The 24955-nt window shown below is 39.0% G+C and overlaps 1 protein-coding gene across 3 annotated transcripts; it reads right to left on the reverse strand.

Annotated features, from left to right (window-relative positions):
• Positions 1 to 1727: 1727 nt before the first annotated feature.
• MKKS (McKusick-Kaufman syndrome) lies at positions 1728 to 23856 on the reverse strand. 3 transcript variants are annotated; one of them, XM_036826554.1, is made up of 7 exons: positions 23683 to 23856; positions 21240 to 21310; positions 13530 to 13760; positions 8103 to 9510; positions 4891 to 5066; positions 3862 to 3972; positions 1728 to 2239 (listed from the first exon to the last, which is right to left on the reverse strand). In XM_036826554.1, exons 4-7 carry the CDS (start codon positions 9085 to 9087, stop codon positions 1799 to 1801), a joined length of 1713 nt encoding a protein of 570 aa, XP_036682449.1. In that variant the 5' UTR covers positions 9088 to 9510; positions 13530 to 13760; positions 21240 to 21310; positions 23683 to 23856; the 3' UTR covers positions 1728 to 1798. The 3 variants fall into 3 exon arrangements, with proteins under 3 accessions (XP_036682449.1, XP_036682450.1, XP_036682448.1); XM_036826555.1 differs by lacking the exon at positions 21240 to 21310 and having other exon boundaries at positions 4891 to 4949; positions 23683 to 23801; XM_036826553.1 differs by lacking the exon at positions 21240 to 21310 and having other exon boundaries at positions 23683 to 23801.
• Between the last annotated feature and the right edge of the window lie 1099 nt (positions 23857 to 24955).

Here is a 24955-nt window from a genome sequence, read left to right on the forward strand (position 1 = left end):
CAATATACAGTGATAGATCAGGCACAGGATAACTGCCTAAGACACTCCTGTTCATCAAGTGAGAACTGGAAAACTCAAAGGAGTCACTACATCCAGCCCACACTCAACGGAGGGGATTAGACAAGGGCCTGAAAACTAGGAGGCCAGGGGTAACTGGGGGCCATCTCAGAGGCTGCCTACCACTCTGCCTGACTGACCCTAATGATAAAAGACATGAAATTTTAGAGAAATATTTTATGAAGCTTGTAGTGTAGCTGATTTTTCAATACATATTGCACTACTATGTTTGTACTGCAATTTTTTCTTTGGCTCAGGATAAAAATTCTTTTAGATTACAAGAATACTGGAGGAAATTGCTTAAACATTCTATCTCCCTCTATCACAGCTATAGATCTGATCATTGACTCTTAGGTTGTTTAATTTTCCCAAACTGTTCAAGATGTTTTCCTGAAGTTTAATATAACATGTTACAGCTCTATACTGATTCTCCTAGCTACATTCTGTATTTCTTCTTCAATTTATCAATACATCTTGCATTTGCATAAAATTCAAATTATATTCCTTGATATGACATGTCTTTACTTTGAATATGAGAGCTGTGCCAGTTTCTTTTTGGCACTCTTGACTAAATTAGAGAAATAGTTTTTCCACTTCTTTTCTCTATGCTGCTTAGTTACTATATAAATCTATTTTTTTCCTTGATTACACATTTCATCAAAATAACAAAAATGAAGAACTGTGATACAAACTAGCAATTGCAGGTAGACCAGCTCCTACATCAATTACCCAACCAGTGAATGATATAGTCTCAGTTAAAGAACCCAGAAATTTTACTGAATGTGTAGTCTGAATACTTCTTTTGAATGAGCAGTAGGTACTAGATGCTTTGTGATACTTTGGAATCTAGTTTTAAACATATGTAATTACTACGAACTAAAAAATGTCTGTAATAAGTATATCTGAACAAGAACATAGGATTTAAAAAAATTTCTGTTATGCTCTTAGAATGATGTCAAAATAACGAGAACAGAAATGTAGAACAATGTACAGTGGTATCTGTGGAAACCGCTAGATAATTACCGTATCTTTAACAATGCTTCATATTTTTATTATTCTGTGGTATAATAATGTGGTATTCAAGAATCAATTCTTGGGCTTCCTTGGTGGCGCAGTGGTTAAGAATCCGCCTGCCAATGCAGGGGACACGGGTTCGAGCCCTGGTCCGGGAAGATCCCACATGCCACGGAGCAGCTAAGCCTGTACGCCACAACTACTGAGCCTGCACTCTAGAGCCCACGAGCCACAACTACTGAGCCTGCGTGCTGCAACTACTGAAGCCCGCGCACCTAGAGCCCATGCTCCGCAACAAGAGAAGCCACCACAGCGAGAAGCCCACTTACCGCAACAAGGAGTAGCCCACGCTCACCACAACTACTGAGCCTGCGTGCTGCAACTACTGAAGCCCGCGCACCTAGAGCCCATGCTCCGCAACAAGAGAAGCCACCACAGCGAGAAGCCCACTTACCGCAACAAGGAGTAGCCCCCGCTCACCACAACTAGAGAAAGCCCACGCACAGCAACGAAGACCCAACGCATCCAAAAATAAATAAATAAAATAAAATAAAAAATTTTAAAAAAAAGAATCAATTCTTTTTTCCTTAAATAAGTAAATCTATAAATTTATGAATCATCAATTGCTGAACAGGTCTTTGAGAGAGAACACATACACTCAATATTTTTCTTTATTGACACGTCACTAGTTTTTCTTTTTGTAATATAAACATGCTATTCTCTTACATCAGTTTTTATCTTCAATGACATATGAAAGATCCAAAATCAAATTGGCAGTCTCCACAGCCACCTGTAGGCCACTAAGCTTTGCAGTAAAACAGTCTAAGGTCAGGTTGCCGGCTGAGTCCGTGGCTTCACACGGAAGGCAGGTTTGAGGCACAAAAGGAGGACGAGCACTCCTTAAGAAGGACCAGCTAAGTTCTTCCTGGCTGCTGTACAGTCCACAGCCACATCTTGAAAGCACATCTGGCCAGTTCACAACAGAGGGAGAATCAGCCTGAACTGACCAAAAGTGTCCATACTTCCCGTCAGTGAGAACTTCACCTCCGTCGTGTTCTAAAGAGCCAGCGAGGGATTCGAGTGCGCTGCAGAATGCTTCAGTGATCAGCTGGAGTTCTGTCTGGGTACATCCGTCATCTCTAAGAATGCCTTCTGGCTCGCTACGTGTCTAAAGAGTAACAAAACCATTGAAAGCAATTAATATGACAAGAATGTTTCTGAAAAATACTTGATCAAACCCTTATTCATACAGTACTAAGGGGTTTGGCACAAGGCTAAAGGGCATGGATGGGCCAGCTGGTCAGGCTAATCCCTTAACCTGGTTGCTGTAGTAAAAATGCTCGCTGCCAGTCATGTTATCAGAATGAACGACTCAGGATAAACCCCACCATCAACTTATTCTGAAGGACTGCCCAGTACTGCCTCCTTAATACATGAAGGACAAGGTATAATATGTGAATCACAGGCTTCTGTACATCCGGGAGGAACCTACAGAAGGCTAATGTCCCAGATGAAGTACTTATTTATGCTTGGCAAATGTTTGAGATTTGTTTAAAATGCGAATACCTGTATTATTATTAAGACAAAAACCATTTAAGCACGTGTCATTTTCACATTAATGTTTAAAAAATAACTGTTCTTCTCTTTAAATTAATGACATGGTTATACAACTTTGAACTGCTTCTTTTCCACCATTCTAAAAAGTTTATCCTAGAAATTTCATGATAGAAAAAGTAATATATTAGCAAACTCATGCTTGAATGATAGTTAAAAACCCATATCCTAACTACTTAAAAACAGTGACCACTTTTTTCTTTTGCCCAGGAGGTTGGAACCAGATGAGATCATCTCTATGGCATATTCTTTTCCCATATTTTCAGTGCTATACTGTTTCTTTAAAATCCTACTCAAAACACCTTCCTTCTCCAAAAGACTTATTCTAGTTTCCTCAGTCCCATTTGCAGACCATGTTATTGTCCATTCAGCATCAATAGATTGGCAATGGTTTTGTTTTTCATAATGTAAATTCCAATAACTTTTCATGAATGGGCTTTATCCTCAAACAGATTTTAAATTATTTGGGGAAGCAGGGCAAGGCATGTCTATGAAAAACGTTTACACTCAATCCCAGGCATCCCTGGGAGCTCTGCACTCCTGACTAACCAAAGAGCCAACTGCAAATACTTGGAAAACACATACATTTTTGTATCCATTTTCAAATAGAGTAGGTCAGTGTTAATGAAATAATTAATAAGAACTACAATGCACTAAATTTACTGTCAGGAAATGGAGTTTCATAGATTAATAAAACAATTCTATTTAATAGAATCAATATATCATAAATGAATACCAATTAAAAAATTATAATAGAGTCTAATAATTAGCACACTTTAATAAATGAAATTGTTTCTTGAAGATCCAGAAGGTACTGAAGTATTCTATAGAATCTCAACACTTTCATCATGAATATCACTTATTACTGTACCACAGCAGTTGAGCTCTCTAAGGTGACAGCTCCCATTTACAGAATGCTCATTTCAACAGGCAGTAGACACAATACTCAAAGAATGTGATTACCTGCTAAAAGGCTGGATTAATAATCACTGTGATAAAGATATTACCTTATATTTGCAAGTGTTATTTTCCTCAAGTGTTTTCAAATACAATATTTGATTTCAAGACTACTGAGAAATTAAGCATTGAAGGCTCCAGAGTATTATGATTTAGCTTATTATCTCATAAAATGAATGTTGCTGAGAATTCAGATAACTTAAGGACTATCTAACCTACCTTGTGCCTGATATATGCCGCCAAATGAGTTTCAGTACAGCCACCTCCTAATAAAACACATGGTTCCTTGATTGTTAACTGCAAAGCATGCAGTGCTGTTTGACACGTGAGCTAAAAAAGAAACGAATCACCAGTATCCGACATTGACATCAGAAACACAAAGAAATATAACCACGTTTTCAAGGCAACTTAGAGAGTGGTCTCAAGGAGCCTGATTTTAATTGCAGAAGAACAAAACTGGTGTCACTAAGGTTGTCATGTGATGAATACATTTTGGAATAATAAAGATGAAATAATAAAGAGATGAAAGAAAATACTTTAGCCAGATGTTTGTTTTCACAGTCTGGATTAATATCCTCTTTCATATACATTTAGCTCTTCAAATTGAGATTCACAAACACAATAACCGGATCAGCAAGGTATGCAAATATTTCTACCAAAAAAATATTTCAGTCTAAATAACTTAGCTGTATAAATGCTACAGAATGTATTTCAAGTTGCTATGGAAATGATCCAACCAAGCAGTAATAAAAACACACAGACCTTGAATATTCACCAAGGATAGATCCTTGAGCATGCATTCTTCAAGTCTGTGACCAATGCCGTAGGGCATTGCTTCCATTGTATAAAAGCTGCATGTGTTATTCCTGTTAAGAGGTGGATGATGGGTATAACTGGGGAATCTATTGCTAACTGAATTATTCATACACATTAGCATCAACAAGTACACAATTCAAGTTAATTTCTTAAGAAAAGTCCCCATCAAGGACTTTCAGATTGCTTGTAAAATACTAGAAATAATAAGAGGCAACATGCCAAGTTTCTGTAGTATCACAGGCAATTCAATCAGCTTACTTGTCATTTTAATTCTCACATTTTTGTTGTTTTTGCTTTCTGTACAACCTAGGGAAGTTATGAAGAAAAAAAAAGCATAGCTCACCGATGTGAAAAAAAATTATAGCACTGTCTGAGTGATTATTTAATCCCTGCCTCAGCCCCTAGACGTGGAATTCAAAGTTTATTACTTACCTTCAGTTCATCCCAGGCTGTGTCATTTCTGTTGCAGAGAAGCAAGCTGCAGACAGTTGCTTCATTAGGAATAATATGAAAAAAATGTTTAAAGCCAAATTTTGCAGTGCACAAATCTTTCACACTTCCATAACTACTGGGAGAGATTGAGTCCAAGGAACCAATAGGCCTTGTTCCTATTTTTTAAAAAAAGTTTAGAAAACACAAAATGGATGAGTAAAGATGGAGCATACAATCATTTACAATTACAATATTTATTCCTAGCCAATATAAAAGTCCCACAAGCATATCATTTAAGATATGAAATATAGGATAAAGAAATAAGATGCATCTTCTTAAACCTATGAAATAAGTAGTATTCTGTCATTAAAATCATATGCAAATAAAGCAGAGGTTCTTTTGGTTTACAGACTTCTTTGAACATGTTAGAAGCTATTTTGTACTCTCCAGAAAAAGACGCACACAATTTTGCATACATTTTCAGGAAGTCCAGGAACCCTGGAAGCCCGTGCAGGGATCAGAGACCCCAAATTAACAACCCCACTAATCTGGAATGAGGATGAAGTGAGGAGACAGGCCATTTTTTAAAGGTGTTATGATCTTTACCTTAAAACACACAAATTAAGCTATGCAAATAGCTGTGTAGTTGAATTCTTTTGGGGCTCCATTTAGTGAACATATAGGAATTTTTTTCTTTTTTCTTTTTGCCTAACAACTGTTTGCATGTAAACAACTACCTAAATTATGCCAAAATAAAGTATGTGACATTCTTATTTCATTTTGTTATTCTTTGATTATATTTGCCCTCCTTCCTGTACAGGTAAAATAGTAAAATTTTACAAGACATAAATTAATAAAAATATGAATAAATGAGAAGTTAGGATGACTTGAAGGTTTCTAAAAATCTCTAAATGTAGTAGTTATGTAAGAAATGGCACAAACCTTCTATAAGGAGTAACAATACTAAAGTCTTAAGATTAAAACTGTAACTCTTAGCAATGTACCTTCTTGGGCCAGTTTCCTCTTTGAAACTAATGGGATTAAAATAATTATGTCTAAAAATACTTGCAGCTCAAAAATTTTGTAAAAACCTAGAAAACAATCATGAACAATTTCACTTCTTTGAATAGCCTTTCTTCTTTACTTCTGAAGTCTCAAAGAATAAGGAATACTTGAGGGATATAAAATTTAAGGAAAAAACCCCAAAACTCTACATCTTGTATAATTTCAAGGGTGGAACCAACAGAATTTGTAAGGAGAGGATCCCCTTTCCTGCTGATTATCCTCTGATGTGGAGCAAGTCATTTAACTCTTCTGGGTGGGCTTTCCCACAGGAGAGTAAAATGGGGATAATCATGTCTATTTCACAAATAAATCAAACCAAATGTTAAAAATGTTCTGTAAGCTATGACAAGCTTCATACCCACCAGTCAACCAGGCACAATAACCCCATTACTTAACCTAGATCATCAGTAAAGAGGAATTTTGTTTGAAGGGGGAGAAAGGAGGTAATGTTAACCTAGATACACCAGAGAAGATGGATTAGGTCCCAAAGATACTTCACCTGTTATTAGTTTACCAGAACCATCGGCCTGGTATAGTTTTTCCCCCCCTTTTCCCTTGTGTCTCAAAAAGTTTCTGCTCCCGAGATCCAAGACTGCAGCCCTGGCTTTGCGTAATGTTACATACATAATTTGGGGAAGCAGGGCAGGGCATGTCTATAAAAAACATTTGCACTCTCCCCAATCCCACTGGCAGCTCTGCAATCTCTTGATAACACTCCTTGATAACACTCCTTGATAACACTCCTTGATAACACTTGATAACACTCCAAAGAATCAACTGCAAATACTTGGAAAACACATAACTTTTCATATCCATTTTCAAACAAAATAGGTCAGTTCATGTTCTACCGTGTTCTAGTTACAAGTGGGACAAATATCAATTGTGGGCTGGTGTGGAAACCCAGTGCCCACTTATAATATTGTTTCTATGGAAAAATGCTTCAGTTTAAAAACTGACTACATAATCTATAATACTCAATATTTCCAACTGGTAATCACCTGACTCATGAAAAGCCAGTAAATATTTAAGGATATGGGTCTGACCCACAATATTACCAATGAGTTCCAAAGAACGATTTCTGTTATTTCTTAACAATTTCCACTCTAACGATCATTTGACAGTCTTACAGAGGCAGGGCAATAGCCCAGAGATCTTAGGGATTCAGTACTGGTACTCATCCTTCTCCTTTTCGATGATTTATAATAAGACTAAAAATAGTCAACTTTAACAGTTTTAACAAAATTTATTAGACTTAAACTTTTAAGTCTAATAACTTACGAACTGAAATTGATCCGAATGAAATGATTGTCTTTCTGATAGGTTGTCAATGCAGTTAGAGAGATAGTGAAAAGTGACTCAAATCAGGAACTCTTCAGCCTGTCATTTCTCTTTGGCTCTAGCAGGTGACTACCAACCTTCTATTTGCTTCTTTTTGCTGAGTTTGTGAAATACGGTGAATTTCCTGCCTGTTATAATTCTCTATGTTAATAAACATATTATTGTTAATTCAACAAACATTTTAGAACCCCTACTGTGGACCAGGCTTGTTGTAAGCACTGAAACTAAAAGATGATCCCAACTCTCAAGGAGCCTAGCTGGAAATATTTGGGATATTGGGATATTTAAAGCTAGCCTGCGGGCACACACACACACACACCACCACCCCCTAATTAGGAACCACCGTTTAGGCAGAAGTACAGTTGTTTGTTGGAGTTAGATAAAAGTGAATATTCTAGTTGCAAAACTACCTTCTGAATACAATGTGACTTAAGAGCTTTGTAAAACTCAAGTAGAAGAATTTTGTTTAAAGTATGAAAGACTTCATGTGATTATGAAAATGTTAGATTTCTCAATAATCTGTAAAATGTTTGGGGGTTAATAGTTTTAGATTATGACAGACTCTGCAGTACATTTTGGGGCTGGAAAATACCTAGAAAATAGTCATCATCACTCAATTTTTAATAAGTGAACAATGCAGGATCTTTTTCAGAAACAACCTTTGCTGCCAGAAATGATACACACACAGTGAGGTTGGCGGCTTCTCAGATTGTTCAAGATGTTAACAGTGACACACACCAAGAATATCTTTGCTCAAAAGAAGTGTGATTTATTAACCATAAGGGGCAAAAGCTGAGAGTGCTTTTTACCTGTCACTTTACTCAGGGGTTCCATCACAGCCACTCCAACTCTGTCTACAGCAATAACATGATGCGTTCTGAGAAACTGCTTCAAAGATGGGTGTATAACTTTTTGGCACAAGACGAGATCTACGTGATCACTAACTAGCTGCCTTCCTAGGTTAAGCAACTGGTCCAGGACTGCATTTTCAAGAGAAACTCCGTAACTCACCACCACATTTCCTTCTCCAGTATCAGAAAGGTCTCCGGATAAAGACACACAAAAGAGTGCCACCTTGAAGGAATCTGATTTTTTGATAGGTAATATCTTCATCAATTGAACTTCTGATATTTCAATAAGTATTCCAGGTAACACAGTAGAATCTATAACTCTTTGACGTTTTAAAGGGACAATTATACTCTTTCCTAAAATGATGTGGTCTTGGGCATTTTCTGGAATTATAAGCAGAAAGGCTCTCAGAATCAAAGTACTGATATGGTCGATTTCCTTTGTGGTGAGCATACAGGCAGGTTTACTTGTTAATATACTGCGCACCAAACAGAGGAGGATCTGAGTGCTACTGAAGTTGACTGGGATTCGACAACCACAGGCCTCGGATTTTAGGTAACTGGTGCAGAGGCTCAAAAGCTGCTTATTTAACTTAATGACAGTGGTGGGTGTCAAACCTAGTCTCTGAACATTTTCAACTAAGTTGCAGCAAAGAATGGCTGTGAATAAGCCGCCGTCACTGAAGCAGGACACGTGATTCTGCACAGAAGTTGTCAGTATCTTTAAAATGGGATGGGTGACTGGCAGGTTGGCGAGGAGGGCTGCCGACTGGGAGGTTGTGCACACAGAGCCCCCCAGGCCGTTGTGCAGCTGCTTCAGCCTGCCTGCCGGGCCATAGCACGATGTGACGATGCCTTTCAAGACAGAGAGGGTGGCCCTCACTCGTTCGCTTGTCAGTGGTTCACTTCTACAGAATGAGGGCTTTTTAGCTTCTAAACGAGACATCTTACTTCAGGTGGTAATTTGTGAAGACAGCTTTTATTTTGTTAACCAGAGTTTTCTATTTATTGTATTGTGGTGGGTTTCAACAGTTAACAAGATTATCCTTCAGGAAGGAAAGTCCGAATATACAGCGTTGTGGCTATAAAATTAAATACTTAGCTCCATGCTTACGATACTAATCGGCACGTAATGGTGTAATGACATATTAGTAATTCCGAATATTTATTTTAGTTCATTATTCAAACTCTTTTGTTTGCCTTCAGACTGAGACTTTACAGATTGTTTTGCAGCTCTCTGTATAAGATATGTTCCGAGATGGATGCCTGTGAAGGAAATCCCAGCTACAAGAAGCCAGTTCTTTCTGATCCAATTGCTATTTTTCATTTCTTCTTTCAAACTCAAGCTCAGACTCAAAGCTGCTTCTTTCTATAAGAAAAAAAATAAAACATTTTAGAGAAATAATTCCAAAACATTTAATAGATTATAGTTTAGTAATTACTTTTAATGCTCTGCTCCTTCTTTAGAAAAAGGAACTACCCACTGGCGCAAACCCCCAAGAATGAGAAATGTAAATCAACTTAGACTAAACATTCATTTCTTTATTCTTCAATGAATCCCTACAAGAAAAAGTACTGATATTTTAATAATTTTGGAATGCACAGTAACACAGCTAGAAAGCTTACAGTACAGTTATTCAAATATGATATGCTTCTAGAAGACAAATGCCATGTGAAACTCATAGAATTTGGTCTCTGAGTCCCAAATGTTTTTATTCTCTTACATCAAGATCTAGTGTTGTTTCTTCTCTAACTTTCGTTTGCTTGGAAATCTTAGGTGTGAATACAAGTGCATTTATATCAAATCCTGTTTATAAGTAATTATGAAAATGAGATAACTGTTAGGATTCCTAATACAGACACTCTCTAATGTACAGTCTACATCTAGCTAGACAAATCTACACAACACATTTACCAAAGAATAAACAATGTTTTAATTTAAAATATTTGGCTAAAGTCAGAGCAGTTTTCTGTAGTTTTACCCGATCAATCAATGATTTTCAGTTTTGATGTCCTATATCTAACCATCCCCCAAATTTTGGCTAATGACAATAAATACAAAAGCCAGGGAGTGTGCTGGATGACAAGGAGATAAATAGGATCTGATTTGCAATGTGATCTCAAAGAGTGTAAATAATATAAAATGCTATCATTTACCAAGTGTGCTAGCGCTTGTACTAGTTTCCTTAATGAGGTTGGAAGAGCGTGCCTGAGGCATAAAATTCTGATACTATAATAATATGTGGAAAGGATAAAAATCTCAGGTCATAGACCTTATCTGTTGAGGCTTGGTGCTTTGAAGGTAAAGGTTCAGCCAATTATTAGTTATTTTCAGGAATATGCTAACCACGCTAACCACTGGACAGTGTTTAGCACAAATAAAACTAATTGAACTACTCAGACTACAGTACTACCCAGAGCTGTCTATGGCACAATACGATACAGACCAAAAAGGTGATTTGAAGATGTGCAAAGAAGATGTGAAGAGAACAAGGGAATGCTATGCAAAGTGTTCTTTTGGTTACCACTCCTCCCAATTTAGTTAAAGGGCTGTAACCATGGCAACTGGGCCCAAATAAAGTGAAAGCAATGATGGCCAGCTTTCTCCCTGCAATGATAAAGCTATAGTCATCTCTTTTTATAGCACGAGGAGGAAAAAAAGTTTCTGTTCATCTTATGCAAGGAACAACAAAGGTACTTAAATATTATTTCAAAGGTTATTTTAGATTTGGCAAAATCTGTGAAATACATTTAAATGAAAGCTTAGTGACTTCCATACATAAATTTGCACGTTACAACACACACACACACACAAACCACAAATCATAACAGAGACTGTGCTTAATAAAGTGATTTCTCTAGTAACTTTTCAATACATAATAGTGACATGCGACTTTTCAAAAGTAGAATGCCAAATTGGCACCTCTAACAGTCTTGTGGTAGTGAGACCAGTAACCACATCTTTTGGCTAATATCTCTATAAAATGAGAAAGGAAGAGTGTTGGTGACTCCCAAATCATTTTTACGATGTCAAAACTTGCTGACTTCTGGTCCTATGTCTAGATCTAGACAAAATAAGGTACAACTGAAAAAAAAAGAAACGTAACACAGGGCTGGCTTATAGCATAGGTTTGGAAGTGTCAGTTCAGCTATTTCTTTCTTCCTAACAATGTGACCCATTATTCCAAAAGTTACCATTACATGAATGGCCCTGACTATTCCTGGATGCACTGGCCTGGCAGATGGGCTTTTTGCAGTGATGGATAACAATTAAATAATACTAAAACCTACATGACTATATTCTAAATTCAGAGCTATAAAATATGATTTAAAGAAATATAAACACATAAAATTTTTTCCTAAAAGGAATCAGGGCTCTTTGGAGAAGTGGCTGATTCTAGGTCTGAGGCAAGAAATAAACTAGATGAGCTGGGGACTTTTTTCTGCCAAAAAGTAATAATGTTATTAAAGATCACTTGGATCATATCAAAGGGCACAGGAAAAAAAAAAAAATGACACAGGAGTCAACTTGGAGGGAATCTAAGATGGGAAAATTTAAGCATTAAAAAGAATACTGACAGTAATAGACTGAGATAATTCAAATTTATTATAAAAACTGATAAAGGGAAATAAACCATATATCTTGCTTTTCCTGTATAAATGCATTTTGAGTGGTAACTGTATAGTTGAGGCAAAGCTGGTCCAGCTAATAAATGGAGAAGAAATGATAGCATTTCAGCAGCATAATTTTGCAGCACCTAATGAAGTAATGGACTACACCATCATAGTGGTTGGCAAATTATAGCCCATGGACCATATCCAGCCCACTGCCTATTTTGTAAATAGTTTATTGGCTCACCCTCATGTATTGTGTATGAATGCTTTTGTGCTAGAACTGAAAGTTAAATAGTAAGAGTTACCATTAATTTTTTCAGTGTCATAATACACTTGTGGTTGGTTGTATGTGTTTATCCTCACTGTTAAAGATACATACCAAAACCTGAGACTTGCTTAAAAATATTCCAGCAATAAAAAAAAAAGGGAGGGGATAGATAAAAAGAGATTGGTAAAATGTTAATAGTTTGTTAAAGTTGGGGGATGGATACCATAGAGTTGAATATACTATTCTCTCTCTATTTGGGGTTTGTTTGCAACTTTCCATAATAAAAGTAAAAATTTTTAAAAATAACGGACAGATACAGCACATTCTTTTGACATACTTCAACCACTAGGACATTATTACTCACCTGAAGGTCAAAGTGGTATATTAAAATAGAAAATGTTCCACAATTGTAGGGTCACAGCTCTCTATCTGGGGCCAAATGAGTTTCATAATTCATTATTTCTTGGATTTTAGAAATACAGTATAGTGTATAACACCCAAAATCAAAATAATATGGTGTTTAACACCCGGAATCAATATAATCATAATATAGTATAACACTCATAATCAAATACAACAATATTTATGCAGTGAAACTAAATATTCATATTAAGTGGAATAAAGATTAATGCCTCATGTCAGTTAAGATCAACTAGCTAAGGAGTTATGACAAAACCTTTTAGATTTTAGAACTTTCTGGATTTGGGAATTATTGATAGGGGTCTATAGACCTGAATTATATTACTATATGCTCTTATTTCAGTGACTCTGAAAAGTAACAAATTACTTTGAAGCTAAAATATTAGTCATTCTTTGGTAGCCATGGGGGATTCGTTCCAGGACCCCCCCCCCTCGGATACCAAAATCTGCAGATGCTCAAGTCCCTTATATAAAATGGGGAGGTATTTGCATATAACATAGGCATATCCTCCCAGATACCTTAAATCATCTCTAAAATACTTATAATACCTAATACAATGTAAATGCTATGTAAGTAGTTGCTTTTTGGAACTTTCTGGAATTATTTTAAAAAATATTTTTGGTCCGTGGTTCACTGAATCTGTGGATTTGGAACCTATGGGTACGGAGAGCTGACTGTAGATATTAAGGAATAAATACAATTAGTTTTATTTATCTTGGAAAAATCAGAGAACAATAATAAAGAAAAGAACCTTTTGCAAGTTACAGATTTGTAAGTGTGGCATGGATTTATGGCAGGGGAAAAACTGCTCCTTTGGACACAATTATGATCCTGGTGACACTGCTAGTGAAAAGGGCAGGACAAGTAATGGACTGACTGTCCTTTCAGGCAAGTGTCAAAGCTTTCTGTGGAACCAAATTTTCTAGAAGCAACTGTAGGATAATATTTTGCCAGTGGCTCATAATAAAAACAACAGGTTAACTCACCAACTTAGGCTTTTATTGCCAGAGCCCTATACTTTCTTAAAGATTGTTTCCCATTGTTGGAACATGCCATTTGGTTGACCACATTAAATCAAACTCACCTGAAGCGCTCAAGTCTGCTATTCCCCTGGGATGTGGTTCTTCTCAGGACTTGTGGGTGCCAGACTGTCTGGCTCAGGAAGGTCATCCTTATTAGGAATTTGGAAGACAGGGCTGCTTTTGATCCTGTGCCACCCCAAATGTATGAGCCCAACTAGAGGTATCATAACAACCAGAACTTTGTAGTCTCTCCAGAACTTCTGAAAGCTCATAGTGCTTCAGCATTAGTGCACCTAAGAAAAGGCCAACAGTTAAAAGAAACAAACAAACAAAAAATCCCTCAAATTACATCTATATACCACCACAAGCAGAATATTGCACTCTAATAAACGCTGCCTGTTAAAAGTTTTTAGTTACAATACATTGCAATGTTCATTAACAAAAAGAGACATTGTAGACTTAAAGGGATGGCAGGAAATCAGGCTTGGGAAACTTCTAGAGCAATACTAAACGCTTAGCCAGCAACTGTAAAGGAGCAACATTACCTGCTGGGAAAGCCATTGGAATCTTTGGAAACACTCATGCATCAAAATCGTTTACTTCAGCGGTCCCCAACCTTCTTGGCACCAGGGACCGGTTTCATGGAGGACAATTTTTCCACGGACGGGGGTGGGGTGGGGGGTAGATGGTTCAGGAGGTAGTGCGAGCAACGGGGAGCGGGCAGATGAAGCTTTGCTCCCTCGCCTGCTGTTCGCCTCCTGCTGGGCGGCCCGGCTCCTAACAGGCCCGGAACCAGTACTGGTCCACGGCCCGCGGGTTGGGGATCCTTGGTTTTCTTTATATAATTAATTATACTTTCTCTGAACCACAATGAAGTTAGATTTTTAAAAAAATATATTTAGTCACAATTTTAACAGAAGGATCGAATGGCAATCCTTAAATATGCAGTAAGAATTCAGATTCTGCATTCTGACAGGATGTGAGTGATGATGTCTCAACTGAGACTGAGTCGTGCATGGATTCCAGTTGTAGCAAAAGACTTTTGGTTTGGACTCTATGAATTAATGCCACTTCCACACTTATGTGCTGAACCACTGCATTTTAGAGTGTTTACCCTTATCGCTAATAACTATACCCTGCAGGGGTTACTGTCAATCCAGTTTACATGAAGAAATTGGGGCCAGTAACTTGCCTGGAGTTTCAAAGCTCAGTAGTATTGAGAACAGTCTTTTTTGCTCTATCTTTGATTTGGAAAGCATGGAGTGTAGCCCAGGAAGTCTGTTTCTGATGATCCGCTGCGTTTGGGAACTTGAGTCCGTACAACTGGACTCCTTATACTTTTTCACTTAAGGGCACTCACTAGGCTTTAGTGATTAGCTTATAGACTTGTGATGCTATGAATGGACCTGCTCTCCGAGTTCCTTTCTGGGCACAGGACAATAAGGATTGCTCCTTCATCTACGGGATATACTAAGAATTAGGTTCAATTGCATGTATACGAGTTTCAGTATCATAAAATTTCTTACAGTAATTTTGTGTGAATGCCTTTAGAAAAATGCCTGAACAGAATTTTCACTTATTCCTTCCCTTTTAAATTAAGATTAATATTCAGGACTAATGAGCTAAATACCTAAATTGTCTCTGTGTTCTGTATATACATATTAGAAAAACAGAAGGCTTAGAGTTATGCCTATGTACATATATTACTCCCAGCATTAGAAACCATTTCTCCTTGAGGTCCAAATTCACATTTAATAAGAACTTTGTTGCTAAGCTTAAACAAATTACTAGATGGAAAAAACACGGCCTACTTTGTAACTCCAAGTATTTTATGCCTTTTTCTTTTCTAAAGTGCTTTGGCATCCTATACACTTCTTGCAGCCTTTAGAGACCATACCTTTTATTGACATGCTCATGTTCTATCTTCGGAAAAAGTCAATCACAAATAAGTGTAACATGATTACATTTCCTTGTGAAGCCCACTGTGCAAAAGCCTTTGGGACATTTGAGATTTGAGGAAACAATAAAACCACTGGGGGAGGCACCGGGTGACTCTGAGTAAGTAATGAGGGAAGAACTACAGTAAGGGTTACTCCCTAGATGGAAGGAGGGACTGAGGGTAAACCAAAGTCAACTGGCTTGTGTTGACTGATAGGTGGCATTTTTGTCCACAAAATACCTTGAATTAAAGGTTTAGAAGATATTGTCCTTCACATCCAGTCTCAATACCTAAGGTGACTTTAACACCTCCAACTCTGTCCCTCTCAACATGAGCTTATCAAGTCACAGTACTTTTCACAGATGGCATCTCTGCTCTTCACTGTTTACTTCTCGCGATCACTAACATATCATCACTCATTACTTGTTACTTTTTCCTGAGTTGCAAACTTTTAGGAAAACAGCTTACAGAAAAGAGTCACTTGGATAAAAGGATATAATAATAAAGTTGACATAAATAACTCAATAATTAAAATTCAGAACAGATTAAAGTACAAGCTATAACAGCAATGTCTGGAAAGTGTGGTACTATCCTCTCCATGTAGGTCACAGGATGAAATGTGATGTACTGAGAACCTTCCTCAGATTAGGATCAAGTTAGCTCCCTGTACTCAATACATCTTCAGGTCATCCCTGGGTTAAGGACAAAGGAGGGCGCTCCATTTTATTTATGTTGTGTTTAATAGACTATTATTCTTTTCCACTAGAATAACTTAAGGATCTATGCATCTTTTTGTAGATTTAGGTTTAGTTAAACCTGGGAATTAGTATCTATTTTGGCTGAAAACTCATATTTGCCAAATTACCACTGAGGCCCAGTAACAGCACTTCCTGGTTAGTAACTGATGTGGGTTGATTTAATGATTAATTGCTGTAATATCTGCTCAACACCTAGATGCCCCCATTTCCTCAGACTCTCCGTATCTCACACACTGATTTGGCTAACGGGGGTGAGAGAGCAGGTAACTATTTTCTGATGATTATCCTGTTGTCCTTTGAGAGGCTTGGAAAATGATTAGGATCAGGATGACAGGCCTTTTTACTTTACAAAGTACTTTTACAGTCTTCACATTTAAATCCACATAAAAACACTGAGTATCACACCATCTGCACGACAGTCCATCTCCACCAAGCAAAATGGACTATTTTTAAATGGCACAGTAACCTTCACCTGCTTCATTTCACTTAATAGCTTTCCAGAATTTTACATGTATTCTGTTGCTTAAATAACCCATATTCTAGGGCCAGATAAGTTAGACTTCACTAAATAAGGCTCATTGTTAGTTGTAAGAAGAAGACAACAAAGTAGTCAGTGAAATGATGCATTACTTATTTTTTTCATATCTTCTTGTGGAGCTTTTAAATACAATCCATATATTTTGGGGATAAAATTTTGATTTAACCCATTTTTTTTCTTCTGAAGTCTTTTTGTGGGTTTTTTTTCCAAAATGAAAATCAGCATTACTGCCCTTTTCTAAAATATATAATATTGTCTTACTTTTTAAAGTTAGAAAATACAGATATAAGAAAAAGAAAGCTAAAATATCTGTAATCATTTTGGTTTTAACAAAAATGTGATTAGAATATACATGCTGTTTTGTAATCTTTTCTTCACGCAAGAATACAAATCTTCATTATGATTTTCAGTGGCTGAATAGCTTTTGATTTATGGCAATACCCTAATTTGACAGATCGCTGATTGATAGAAATTTGAGATTTTTTTCAGTGCTTTATTGCTAAACATGCTAAGAATAATAAGTATTCTAGTAAATTCTCCAGAGCCCATGCTCAGAGCTGCTACATGCTGCTTCTCAGGATGATACAAAGTCTTACTAGAATTCCTAACAATTAACTAATTTTTCAAATGAACTTACACAAAGGTTTTTAAAACCTTGACTTTTACAAAGGTTCACAGTGCTGAGCAGCAGGGAGAAAGGGAGCTCCAACTTGGGAGATGGAAAACGAAGTTAGATACAGCTTATCTTAAAATGGTCCTGACCCCAAAACATTTGGCAACAAGTTATTCCAAGTGGTATGGAACTATTTTATGGACTCGAGAGATTCCTGAGTCTGAAACAGAAATTTCTCAAGAATATGCTCAACATGATCAGATTTGTTGGGCAATAAGAGGATGGTTTCTAAAATAAGTTAGTGCTTGTTGTTCATTCACTGAGCCTTTCAAGTTTGCTTGGAGTAAAGCAGCAACAGAAATAACAGCAGGAAGACTTCTTCCCTCTCCTTACCCTCCTTTAGTCTACCTGCCACTGCCCTTATCTTTCCTGAATCTTATTTAAACACACTCCTAAAAAAAACAAATAAACAAAACCAGAAGGTATGGAACTCTTTTGATGGAGGAAACCAAGAGAAAGGAAATGAGATTAGTAAATTTTACATTAAGTAAAACAGAAAGTAAATGTTTATGGTTTTATCCACTTAAATGCCTTTTGTTTAGAAAATGTTTAGAGGCCATCAACACAGATTATGCTTCCTTATACTCTTCTTTCAAAAATGTATACTTTGCATTATTCAAAAGGTTTCATATTTTTTCTCGTTTTGTTTTCATAGCAATTTTATGAGACCACTTTATACATGAGGAAATTCTAAATGATTGATTCCAAAATTACTGTCAGTTAATTGTGGCACTCATCTTAGATTTTGGAGTCCTAAAAGTCGTGGCTGGTATTCTTAACAGCAATTTTCAAAAGTCAAGAATTAGTATCCCAACTTTGGCAATAAGAGTCAATCAGAATTTCCAGTGCACGATGATGGACGAGAACATTCTGGGTGCATGGTGCACACTTGTGAGGGTCACTGAAGGCAAGTATCCTGGTGCATTACACCTGGCATGTTTTTCTTCTCATGTCAGGTACACTGGAGGTTAACAGGTCTGGTGCCACTTGGTCCAAAATGAGAGGGTAAAAAAGCCTATATCCTCCAAAAACACACCCATGATCTACTAATGGTTGAGATTAGTGGGGCTAATTTTAGTTCAGTTTTTTTAGCTTAGTTCTTAGTACGGAATGAATAGCGAGAAATTAATGAACAGAATGGAGAAAAGCTTGCTGTATCTCTGCCTCATTAAAATATCGTCATCTTTTTGAGTGCATATAAAGGCTAAGAAAGGAAAACACTGAGAGATACGCTTCAGACCACAAATACTCTTAAATTTAAGGCACTAATGCGTCTAGAACAGCAACTTTCCCTCCCCTCAATTTGTATTACAGAGATTACTAGCTCTTCAATTTCTACCATTAAGGCCTCTGACAGGCTTACTGCAACTTGTTACATTCCAAGCCAAAGGAAGGTTTCTTGGTGCTGGAACTGGTCAGTAAGGTGAAGGGCAAAGAAGGGCAAAAAAGCAGTTAAGCTCCCTAGAAAATCCTAAACAACCTGGCTCTGGCTATCAGATTACTCTTTCTATGGAGCATCAGGTCAATTAAAACCACCACGTTTTGCTACTGATTAGGCCTACAACAACCTGGATGCAGGAAATACTCTGTGGAAGGTTCTCATTTTGCCTACTGGGCTTGCTGGACGCCATCTGCTGGTCTTTTGGACACAGTGTAAGGTAAATTCTTTATGTCTTCATTGCTGCTCTGCTTAAAGTATTTGGGGAAAAACTGTAATGTTTAACAATTTAAAAAAAAACTACTGAATGTAACTTAAACATGGAGAACGCTAAACAGAACGTTGAACAATTAATTAACCCAGCTCTCGTGACTGCAATATTCGATGAAGTTTATTGGAATTGTATAATGCCTTTTCTTTTAGCATGGCAATGTTGGTTTTAAGGATTTGTGAATTCTTCATTCCTGAGTTCCAATTACTAACCCTGAAAATAGTTCTTTTTATCCTCAATTGTTAATACAGCAGTTCACATTTTGGCAGTTTTTGTGTACACATTAGAAAGGACTGCATGTTGTCTTCAGGCCTATTCAACTGACTGGCGTGCTAAAGAGAACAAGAGCTTCCTTTTTTCTTTTTCTTTTCTAACTACATCACCTAAAATAACAGCTTTGCTGAGCTTTTCCAGTCTTGTAAAAACACAGGTACCAAAAACGTTACTGTCAATTCTTGATGAACTGAATGGACTACACCTGAGTTCTAAAGTTTCCATTCTGCAAAACCGTACCCCTACCTTGACCTACAGGCAGTAGCTGGGCTGCTGACAGCACAGCCTCACCAGGAGCGGGTCAGGAGCAGGCACAGAGTACGGTGAAGGTCAAGTTACGTGTAGGCGTTTTATGATCTCGGTTAGCCCCCACTGTTACTGTGAATTCAATGTATTTATAAATAAATAATATACTGAAAGCATCACAAGTTTTATAGGGGAGCTTTACTGTCAACAGCCTAAGATGTGAAAAGTGAGTGACTGATTAGCGACTAATGAGGAAGAGACAGCCAGCTTACTGGCAGGCTGTGGTTTATCAGAGAGGTTTGGAGAGTTGTTATAAAGTTTACAGAGTTGTCTGAGAATCTTTCCATCCCCTTTCACTGTCTTTACATCTGGCTGCCATTTGATGCCCAGATTGGTGGAGGAAGCGGACTGGGTACTATGCAGACAGCAGACTGTTCCAGATTAAGTGTGCAGCTGATGGGGCCCTTAGTACTGCAGCAATGACTTTATGTTCCCAGCTCTGAATCCCGCTCTCAATCCCGAAAGGGCTGGTTTCTGTCTTCATCATTTCTGAGATTTCTATTTTACTCTCCACCTTTGTTTCTGCAGGTAACCTACTGGCCAGAGGAAACTGTGGCTACTGGCTATGAGCCCCTCCACTTCCTGCTCCCACGTGTCCACCTCAGCTCCCATCTTCACCTCCTTCCTCAGTGTCTCAGAGGAAGGCCTGGTACTTCTGTCATCTGTGCTCCAGCCAGTCCCACCTGCTGCCGTGTCTTCACGGTTCCACCTCCATTAACCCCCCTCTTCTACCTTCCACCTCCCACTTGGAATTGGTCTTCCTCCTACGCAAAACCTGACCAGTTTTCTCCATTGAAAAGAACCAAAAACAAATTGCCCAATGTAGCTGCCCTTTACCAGCCTTCCTTCCAGTACTACAAACTCTGATTCCTTTCAAATAATGCATGTTTCTAGAGCCACTGCCCACTTCCATCTTCAAACCCAAGTAATTTGCTTTTGCCCCACTCTCCATGGAAACTGCCCTGACTATAAAGATCGCCAATCTCTCCCTTTCCGTGATCTCTCTGCACCACTTCTGATGAGTTCTTAAAACGCTTTAAGTACCTGAGACTAGTCTGATCCTTCTCAGTCTCCTTTAATGACCCCTTGGTTTCCATCCACCTACTCCCTCTTCTCAAAGCTCTGTCCTGGGCCGTCTTCCCCCCCGTGTTCGTCTCCTGGGTGGCCTCATTCACATCCAAAGCTTCTGTTTTAACACATCCACCAATGACTCCCACATCTACATCTCCTGCTTAAACCCACTTATCCCACTGTTATTCCCCACAAGTGTCTAAACTCATTTCATATAAAGACGAATCCTCTTTCCTTCCCAAACTGCTGTTCCTCCTCTGCTTCCTGTTTTGGTTTTTTAAAAAAGGCATTATCAAAAAAATAATAATAAAAAATAAATAAATAAATAAATAAATAAAAATAAAAAAGGCATTATCTACCATGCCATTCAGTTAGAAAATCTGGATATAGTGGACTCTGCCCTGTTCCTTATACTCCCCATAAAGTCAGTCACTCAATCCTCCATTTGACATGACATTTCTTTTATGTAATTTCTCCCCAAAGCTACAGTCCAGACCCTCCTTACCTCACGATCTCCTCGCTTCTAGTCCAGTGGTTCTCAAAGTGTGGTCCCCTCACCACAGGCAGTAGCATCATCTGGGAATTTATCAGAAATGCAAAATGTTGGGCTGCTCCTGACCTACTGAATCAGAACTCTAGGTTGGGATCCAGCAATCTGTGTTTTAACAAATTCTTTAGGTAATTCTGAAGCTTAAGTCTGAGAACCACTGTTCGAGCCTATTGCCCACTAATCCATTCTCTACCCTCTTAACACAGCCATCTTGGGGAAAACAACAACAAATACAACAAATACATTCATGTTTCTGCTTTGCTTAGAAGCCTTCAGTGACATTTTTGACTAGAAGGTGAAACCTACATTTCTTAGTACAGCACAAAAAGCCCACCAGGATCTAGTTCCAGAAGGGAAAGCACAGCAAATTATTTTAGTAAGGATGTATTGTTGTGTAGTGATTAAGGGGATGAGTTGGGGAATCCTACTGCCTGGGCTTTCCATCGCTGCCTTACCACTTTGCAACTGGCTGTGACCTTGGATGAGTCACTTAACCTCACAATGCCTCTAGTCCCATCACCCATAAAATGAGAATAATATCGACATCCATCACAAGGCTGTTGTGCAGTTATCACAATACCTGGCACTCAGACTGGACTCTGTGACTGTTAGCTATTATTTTGATTATTTCAAAAGGTAAAAAAAACATTACTGGTGTCAACCTTGAGTGTAGAAAGAGAGGTCTGGAATGACTAAGGCAAGTGGGTCCATAAACTATAGGCAGTTTCTGTTAGTCTAGATGTGAATACAAACCCCAGATTCTCAAGAAAGAGGTTCTGAGGTCTTTGGGGCTATTTTGATTAGAGTAGGGTAGATCTGTAATCAGATTCCAGGATGTTATAGAAAAGATAACAGTCAGGCTCCTAAAGTGAGGGCCAGGAGAGCTAATCATGAAGGGAACCGGAAAACTGAAGGACAGAGCAAAATAGCAAAGACAGGGTGATAGTTTCATATTTATTTCTCTGATAACAGTTAATGAAGTTAAAGTTGCCAGTGATTAAACATGAGAGTCCCAGTGTGATGAAGCTTTGAGTAACGATGGAAATCAAATTCTAACCTCCCGCACAAGTTACGATCTTAGGCAAATTACTTCTTTCCTGCCTCAATTTCATTGTCTGTAACATGGGGCTACATAATGAGGATTCCTAAGTATATATCTATGTATTTATTGCTTAAGTCCAGTGTCTAATATGTGAGAAGGATTCAATGCATAGTAGTGATTATTATTACTGTACGTACAATATCTTCAATACAAATCATATATAAAAACAGGCACTTCTGGAAATTCCTATTTGACTAAAGCTCCTGGTAGTGCTGAGACAGATGTCAGTCCCAGGACTGACTGGATGAAGAGAGTTGAAGTTATGCCCTCCTTCTAGGGCAATGGGTATCCAATGACTGGTCACTGCAGTGGTACAAAGGCCTGGCGGTTCATCCAACTTGGGCCAACTATGAAGGCCCAACCCAGCACCAGAGTTCCTGTGAGACTGGTGGAGACCCTCCTTGGGACTACAATACAGCTCAACTTTTTCTATCCACCCAATCCTGCTTCCTTTCTTCCTTGGTAAGATCCAAAAAGTCCTCCCTAATAAATGTCCTGCCCACAAATCTCCTTTGAGTCTGCTTCCCAGGGAACCCAATCTAGGACAATCTGGAAACATCTTGTTCATTTATCAATGTGCTTGTTTATTGTTTCCCCTTCCATCATTGAATATAAGCTCCATGTGGTCAGGGACCATGCCTGTATCTGCTAACTTAGCACAGTGTGACAAATACGAATATAAATTGATGACGTTAATCAATGAAAAACTGCAGGTACAGAGAGCCTCTGAAACAGCAACAGGATTTGTGCATGGTCCAATTTGGGAGGAAGATGCGTATGACTTCAGGAGGTCTCCCTCTTAAAAAGATTTCCATCCCCGGAACGTCCAAAGCCCCGAATCCTGCTTCTGCTTTCAGAGTTGGTACTAGCACGCTGTACAGAGTTCTGACATCCAGTTCCACGTCAGAGGGTGGCTCTCACCTCCCAGACAGACACAGGTGGCAGCGCAGGTGCAACTGGTGCTTTCACTGGGACACCTTTTCCTTCTACTTTACGGGGTGGCCGCGCAGATGGGAGAGGGAGAAGGGTCTATACCTGGAACTCTACCTACACCACTGGAACACCTCCTCGCCATCTACATTCCTTCCTGCAGCAAGGATTCACTGCCAACAGCTGTTTTAAAGATAGATCTTCAGCCTTCTAAGGAGCCAGCCTCCTCCTATTCCCCGCCCCCAAATATCCTTCAGTGACACCAGTGACCTTTCCGAGCGGGGAGGAGGCGCCCACAAGCCCCCCACCCCTCTCTTCGGCCAGGTAGAGAGCCGGCCTTTCCACCTGCGGTCCCGTCGCTCTCACCTGCTGCGCCGCCCCGTCCGCCGCCGCCGCCCGCAGGCCCCTGAAGCCGAGCACCACGCAGCCGCAGCCGCCACTCCTGTCAACTCGCGCCCCGAGCTTGGAGACGGAGCATGCGCAGCTCTGTGGTTGGCGCCGGTCCCACTCGGATTCCTCTTCTCCGGGTTTTCGTGAAGTTCTCAGCCGAGAACGTGGTGGCTGGGACGGAAAGAGCAGGGGGCGGAGCTTATTCAGTGTCAATCTCAGCAAGTTATTGAAACGGGAAAACTTAAATAACAGATCAAATGGACTTGTTAAGGCACAGTATCTTCCTTCTGGCGCGCGCTTGAGAGGCACTTATTGAACGAAAAAATGATCAACCGTTCTCGGCGGCTCTGGGGCCTCCCTCATTTGACCAATCACAGAGCGCCGTATTCCGTTGTTCATCGCCAACTCCCCGCCTTCCTTTTTGGCTGCCTGGAAAACCTGGAGAAAAGGACTCCACAGCGACCATTTCTGTGGATCGTGTTGGAGAGCGGTCATGCGCAGTGCGAGCTGGTGGCGCTCAATTAACAGCTTCTGCCCTTAGTCCGCCGTCTGGGGGCCTACGGGGAGTTCAGAAGTCCTCTGTTTCTGTGCCCTTCACCAATTAGATAATTTGCGCGCTACGTCCCCATCCTGCTTTTTCGTTCGAGGACAAAAATTGTATTCCCCTGTACTAGTCAAAAGAATTGTGGGAGAAATTATGTTCCTGGCTATTTTAAAATTTATCCGGCATTGTGCAAGTCACCTTTATTTTCCAACCTGTGTTTTCTATAATCTTCCCCTTCAAAGATTAGGGAGACTTTTCCCATCCTTGTGCTAGTAATTTTACGGGGTCAAGAAGCACTCTGTGAATGGACTTGAGGACACGGGGAGGGGGAAGGGTAAGCTGGGGTGAAGTGGGAGAGTGGCGTGGACCTATATATACTACCAAATGTAAAATAGCTAGTGGGAAGCAGTCGCATAGCACAGGGAGATCAGCTTGGTGCTTTGTGGCCACCTAGAGGGGTGGGATAGGGAGGGTGGGAGGGAGACGCAAGACGGAGGAGATATGGGGATATATGTATGTGTATAGCTGATTCACTTTGTTATAAAGCAGAAACTAACACACCATTGTAAAGCAATTATGCTCCAATAAAGAGGTTTAAAAAAAAAAAAAAAGGAAGCACTCTGTACTACAGGAACACTGCGTTTTATTTTTCTCTCGATCACCCCTGCTGTCTAGCACAGTGGGTAACTGATTCTTCACGGACCA

The sequence above is a fragment of the Balaenoptera musculus genome, chromosome 15 (genome assembly GCF_009873245.2).
Source record: "Balaenoptera musculus isolate JJ_BM4_2016_0621 chromosome 15, mBalMus1.pri.v3, whole genome shotgun sequence".
Classification (NCBI taxonomy): Eukaryota; Metazoa; Chordata; class Mammalia; order Artiodactyla; family Balaenopteridae; genus Balaenoptera; species Balaenoptera musculus.